General features: G+C 41.6%; 1 protein-coding gene across 1 annotated transcript; it reads left to right on the top strand.

Moving 5' to 3' along the window:
• Positions 1–1,210: 1,210 nt before the first annotated feature.
• On the top strand, positions 1,211–1,663 carry LOC133243347 (small ribosomal subunit protein eS26-like). Its single transcript, XM_061410146.1, has one exon. It carries the CDS (start codon positions 1,244–1,246, stop codon positions 1,589–1,591), a length of 348 nt encoding a protein of 115 aa, XP_061266130.1. The 5' UTR covers positions 1,211–1,243; the 3' UTR covers positions 1,592–1,663.
• The last annotated feature ends 5,075 nt before the right edge of the window (positions 1,664–6,738 follow it).

Below are 6,738 nucleotides of genomic sequence, written 5' to 3'. Positions count from 1 at the left end.
TACTTACTAGGAGTTTTAATTTTACCCAAGAGAAAGGAAAACATGTTCACACAAAGACCTTTACTCAAATATTCTACTCATGTACTCCTAATAGCCAAAACTAGAAACAGCCCAACTATTCAACAACTGGTATATAGAAGAAAGAAAAACAAAAGAGTATACTCGTACAAAAGAACACTACACAGTCATTTAAAAAGGAACTACTAATGCATGTAACAGCAAGGATGCATCTCAGCTGTGCCAATGAGAGATGTCAGACACAGAAAGCTGTGTATTATATGATTTCATGTCAATGGATTTCTGGAAAAGCACAACTATAGGCAGAGAAATATATCTGTGGTTGCCAGGGTATAGGAGTGGAGGAAGGAGTCTGAATGCAAGTAGCCCAAGGGAGCATTTTCAAACCAAAGGGACGTTTTCTACGTTTTTATTCTGGTAGCATTTACACTCTGGTATGCATAAGGCTGAGGTTATTGATATTTCTCCCAGCAATCTTGATTCCAGCTTGTGCTTCTTCCAGCCCAGCGTTTCTCATGATGTACTCTGCATATAAGTTTAATAAGCAGGGTCCTTTTCCTATTTGGAACCAGTCTGTCGTTCCATGTTCAGTTCTAACTGTTGCTTCCTGACCTGCATATAGGTTTCTCAAGAGGCAGGTCAGGTGATCTGGTATTCCCATCTCTTTCAGTATTTTCCACTGTTTATTGTGATCCACACAGTCAAAGGTTTTGGCATAGTCAATAAAGCAGAAATAGATTATTTTCTGGAACTCTCTTGCTTTTTGGTGATCCAGCAGATGTTGGCAATTTGATCTCTGGTTCCTCTGCCTTTTCTAAAACCAGCTTGAACATCAGGAAGTTCACGGTTTACATATTGCTGAAGCCTGGCTTGGAGAATTTTGAGCATTACTTTACTAGCATGTGAGATGAGTGCAATTGTGCGGTAGTTTGAGCATTCTTTGGCATTGGAATGAAAACTGACCTTTTCCAGTCCTGTGGCCACTGCTGAGTCTTCCAAATTTGCTGGCATATTGAGTGCATTCTTTCACAGCATCATCTTTCAGGATTTGATATAGCTCAACTGGTTTTCCATCACCTCCACTAGCTTTGTTCGTAGTGATGCTTTCTAAGGCCCACTTGACTTCTCATTCCAGGATGTCCAGCTCTAGGTGAGTGATCACACCATAGCGATTATCTTGGTCATCAAGATCTTTTTTGTGCTCTCTCGCCTCGGCGCTTCCAAGATGACCAAGAAAAGAAGGAACAACGGTCGTGCCAAAAAGGGCCGCGGCCATGTGCAGCCTATTCGCTGCACCAACTGTGCCCGATGTGTGCCCAAGGATAAGGCCATTAAGAAGTTCGTCATTCGGAACATCATAGAGGCCGCAGCCATCAGGGACATTTCTGAAGCGAGTGTTTTCGATGCCTGTGTACTTCCCAAGCTGTATGTGAAACTACATTACTGCGTGAGTTGTGCCATTCACAGCAAGGTAGTCAGGAATCGCTCTCGGGAAGCCCGTAAGGACCGAACACCTCCACCCCGATTTAGACCTGCGGGTGCTGCCCCACGTCCTCCACCAAAGCCCATGTAAGGATCCAAGTCCTTAAAGACTGAAGAAATATTGGTTTCTCTGAAAAGACAATAAAATGGAAATTATACTTTATGTTGCATGTTGAATATATGTTGTCAGATGAAGTGGGGGTTGTGTACATTTGGTCTCCCCAGTTTGCATAGCTTAGAGATGGGGGCGAGGAATTAGGGCATCTGTGTTTGATTAATTCAGCTTGGCAAATGGCTTAAGTTGGTGTCTTAAAAATGGGGAGGAAACTAGCAGTGTAAGGAGTGCATCAGGAAGTCACTTAGACTAAGGTGTGCATTCCTCTTGTGGCAACATGAAGACTTTAATAAAAGTCCACAACTTGGATAGCATAAGGGGATCTGTATTCAGGTCCTTAACCTCACGTCAAGTTTACCTGCCTACCTTGATCTGCTAAGCTAATTACCCAGCCTTCATCTTTTTGTGGTACATTGCTCTGTGAGGTGACAATGCCCTGAATGGCAGGCATTTGTAGAAATTTGTGGAAGTCCCATAAGAGGGGAATTTGTGCAAAAAGTCTGGGAAAAGGCTGTAGTCTGTGTGACAATGGCTCATTTGTTTCAGAATTCAGAAATTAGAGGGTTCCCAGCTAGCAATACACAGTTGACCCTTTAACAACATGGGTTTAACTGCAGGGGGCGGGGATGGTTTTGTTTTCAGTAAATACATACTATACCATCCACAGTCGTTGAATCCTCAAGTGTGAAAGTACAGACAGATACAAAAGGCTAACTCTAAAATTAATTATATACGGATTTTTGAAGAGATGGTGCCCCTAGCCAATGCTTTTTTCAAGGGTCAAATGTACATGTATATTTGAAAAAATTATATGTAAATGTGTGCTAAGGACTTTGCTGGTTAGGTTATATGATTTTTTTACCTTAAGCTAAACTAGTAGCTTGGAAGTTTTGATTAAAGTACACATTGTTCTGGGGAAAAAAAAAAAGATCTTTTTTTTTAAAATATTCTGATGGCTTTCTCCCTCCCTCAGAGACTCTGATTTTATTAGTCTGGGCTATAAGCTGGGTGTCAGGGCTTTTTTTTTTTTTTTTTTAATATATAATATTGTAATTTCTTTCTTTTTTTTTTTTTAATTTTACTGTGCTTTGCTTTAGTGAACTTTATAGATACATGTGTTTTTTTTTTTTTTCCTTGTTAATTTTCTGTTTAGTTGATCTATCCATAGGTGTGAGTGGGGTATTAAAGTCTCCCACTATTATTGTGTTATTGTTAATTTCTCCTTTCATACTTGTTAGCATTTGTCTTACATACTGCGGTGCTCCCATGTTGGGTGGATATATATTTATAATTGTTATATCTTCTTCTTGGATTGATCCTTTGATCATTATGTAGTGACCTTCTTTGTCTCTTTTCACAGCCTTTGTTTTAAAGTCTAATTTATCTGATACGAGTATTGTGACTCCTACTTTCTTTTGATCCCTATTTGCATGGAAAATCTTTTTCCAGCCCTTCACTTTCAGTCTGTTTTTGTATAGTTCTTCTGCCCTTATGGCAGGAAGTGAAGAGGAACTAAAAAGCCTCTTGATGAAAGTGAAAGTGGAGAGTGAAAAAGTTGGCTTAAAACTCAACATTCAGAAAACGTAGATCATGGCATCTGGTCCCATCACTTTATAGGAAATAGATGGGGAAACAGTGGAAACAGTGGAAACAGTGTCAGATTTTATTTTGGGGGGGGGGGGCCTCCAAAATCACTGCAGATGGTGACTACAGCCATGAAATTAAAAGCTGCTTACTCCTTGGAAGGAAAGTTATGACCAAGCTAGATAGAATATTCAAAAGCAGAGACATTACTTTGCCAACAAAAGTCCGTCTAGTCAAGGCTATGGTTTTTCCTGTGGTCATGTATGGATGTGAGAGTTGGACTGTGAAGAAGGCTGAGTGCTGAAGAATTGATGCTTTTGAACTGTGGTGTTGGAGAAGACTCTTGAGAGTCCCTTGGACTGCAAGGAGATCCAACCAGTCCATTCTAGAGGATATCAGTCCTGGGTGTTCTTTGGAAGGACTGATGCTTAAGCTGAAACTCCAGTACTTTGGCCACCTCATGCGAAGAGTTGACTCATTGGAAAAGACTCTGATGCTGGGAGGGATTGGGGGCAGGAGGAGAAGGGGACGACAGAGGATGAGATGGCTGGATGGCATCACTGACTTGATGGACGTGAATCTATGTGAACTCCGGGAGCCGGTGATAGATAGGGAGGCCTGGCGTGCTGCGATTCATGGGGTCGCAAAGAGTCGGACACGACTGAGCGACTGAACTGAACTGAACTGAAGCATGGTGTAAATGCTACCACAGTAAAAATGTAGAAAACTTCCCATTGTTCAAAAATGCTTGTTGGGACTGCTTGCATTCAGACTCCTTCCTCCACTTCTATACATTGGCAACCACAGATATATTTCTGTGCAAATATCTGTGCCTTTACCAGAAATCCTTTGACATGAAATCATATAATATGTAGCCTTCTGTGTCTGGTTTCTCTCATTTGCACAGGTGAGACCCATCCTTGCTGTTACATGCATTATTAGTCCCCCCCCCAACTTTTTTAAAATTACCGTGTAGTATTCCTTTGTACAGGTATCCTCTTTTGTTTTTCTTTCATCTGCATACCAGTTGTCGAATAGTTCGGTTGTTTCTAGGTTTGGCTATTAGGAATACACGTGTGGAATATTTGAGTACAGGTCTTTGTGTGAGCATCTTTTCATTTCTCTTGGGTAAAATTGTCAAGAAATAGAATTGTTGGGTCATTTAAGGCTTTCCAAGTGATGCTAATGGTAAAGAACCCATATGCCAATGCAGGAGACTCAGGTTCGATCCCTGGGTATGGAAGATTCCCTGGAGTAGGAAATAGAAACCTATTCCAGTATTCTTGCCTGGAAAATTTCATAGACAGGAATCCTGGCAGATACAGTCCACAGGGGCACAAAGAGTTGACGACAATTCTGAACACACACATACATACATGGTAATTTATGTATCTTTGAATCTAAACTGTGTCCTCTGTAGACAGCATACAGTTAAATCTTTTTTTTTTTTTTTTAAAGCTGGGCTCAATGTCTGCCTTCTGGTTGGATTGTTCTATCTATTCACATTTAATGTTGATACAGACTTACATCTGCAAATATATTTTTCTGTCTCATGTCATTTTGTTCAATGGTCCTCATTTTACTGCTTTTTTTTTGCATTCAATCAGTATTTTGTAATGTAGCATTTTAATTTCTTTACTGATTTTTCCACTCAGCTCAGTTCAGTTGCTCAGTCATGTCTGACTCTTTGCAACCCCATGGATTGCAGCACTCCAGGCCTCCCTGTCCATCACCAACTCCTGGAGTTTACCCAAACTCATGTCCATTGAATCAATGATGCCATCCAACCATCTCATCCTGTCATCCCCTGCTCCTCCCCCCTTCAATCTTCCCCAGCATCAGGGTCTTTTCAAATGAGTCAGTGGTTCGCATCAGGTGGCCAAAGTATTGGAGTTTCAGCTTCAGCATAAGTCCTTCCAATGAATATTCAGGACTGATTTTCTTTAGGATGCACTGGCTAGATCTCCTTGCAGTCCAAGGGACTCTCAACAGTCTTCTCTGACACCACAGTTAAAAAGCATCAATTCTTCAGCACTCAGCTTTCTTTATGGTCCAACTCTCACATCCATACATGACTACTGGAAAAACCACAGCTTTGACTAGATGGACCTTTGTTGGCAAAATAACAACTTTCTTTATCACAATCAGCTTGAAATTTATACTAATTCTAGTGAGATACAGAAACATTACTCCTATCTCTATTCCATTTTCCCTCTTCCTCATATTGTCATATATGTAGTAAATCTAGAATGGGTATACCACATTAATACACTTATCATTATTATATAATATATAATGTTATGTCTATGAAAAACTGATATAAGGCAGGATATCAGGTATTTATTTAGAACTTCTGTAAATTCACTTTCTTTGCTATGATTTCTGATTCTTTGCATATGTTTGTGTGGATTTGACACCATCCAGACTTGATACAGCTTTGCTCCCAACCACCTCCTTTGTGTTGTTACTGAAAATATACTATATTCCACATGTTATTGACCCAACAATAATTAGGCTTCCTTGGTGGCTCAGATGGTAAAGGGTCTGCCTGTAATTCGGAAGACATGGGTTCAATCCTTGGGTCAGGAAGATCCCCTGGAGAAGGAAATGGCAACCCACTCCAGTAATCTTGGCTGGGAAATTCCATGGACAGAGTAGCCTGGTAGGCTACAGTTCATGGGGTCGCAAAAAGTTGGACACAACTAAGCAGCCTTCCCTTGCCTTGGTGCCTCAAATGGTAAAGAATCTGCCTGCTATGCAGGAAACTGGGGTTCAATCCCTTGGCCTGGAAAATCCCCTGGAGAAGGGAATGGCTAACCACTCCAGTATTCTTGCCTGGAGGATCCCATGGAAAGAGGAGCCACTTCCATTGACCAGGTTTCCTTGTCTAGACCATTGAGGTATGGGGTTGCCTTCCTTGAGACCCTCCCTGGGGGTCAGTTTCTTGCTACTGTTTTGAAGATCTCCCTCAGTCACAATACTGGAAATGCCATTGTGGGGGACAAGTTTTTTCTGTGTCTCTGACGAAATACAGCAGGGATACCCTGCTGTTTTCTAATATATCCTCTGTCTAACATAAAGCTGGCCCTGTCTCCATCTTGATTTATTTCCAAACCTGCAGAATATCATCATTTCCACTACAAAGCTGTCAGACAGGAGCACCACAGTCCATGGAATTATCCATGCCAGAATACTGGAGGGGGTAGCCTTTCTCTTCTCCAGTGGATCTTCCTGACCCAGCAATCAAACCAGGGTGCCCTTCATTGCAGGCGGATTCTTTACCAGCTGAGCCACAGGGGAAGCCCAAGAATACTGGGATGGGTAACCTATCCCTTCTCCAGCGGAACTTCCTGACCCAGCAATCGAACCAGGATGGCCTGCATTGCAGGCAGACTCTTTACCAGCTGAGCTATCAGGGATTGAAGCATTTCACATTGTTGTTCAGTAGCTCAGTCATGTCCAACTCTTTGCAATTGCATGGACTGCAGCACGCCAGGCTTCCCTGTCCTTCACTATATCCTGGAGTTTGCTCAAACCCA

The sequence above is a fragment of the Bos javanicus genome, chromosome X (assembly GCF_032452875.1).
Source record: "Bos javanicus breed banteng chromosome X, ARS-OSU_banteng_1.0, whole genome shotgun sequence".
NCBI classification, from domain to species: Eukaryota; Metazoa; Chordata; class Mammalia; order Artiodactyla; family Bovidae; genus Bos; species Bos javanicus.
Note: the sequence above shows the minus strand (reverse complement) of the source record. Positions and strands in the feature narration are given on the sequence as shown.

Coding starts and splice junctions, on each gene's coding strand:
- LOC133243347 (XM_061410146.1), top strand. CDS start 1,244: ATGACCAAGAAAAGAAGGAACAACGGTCGTGCCAAAAAGGGCCGCGGC.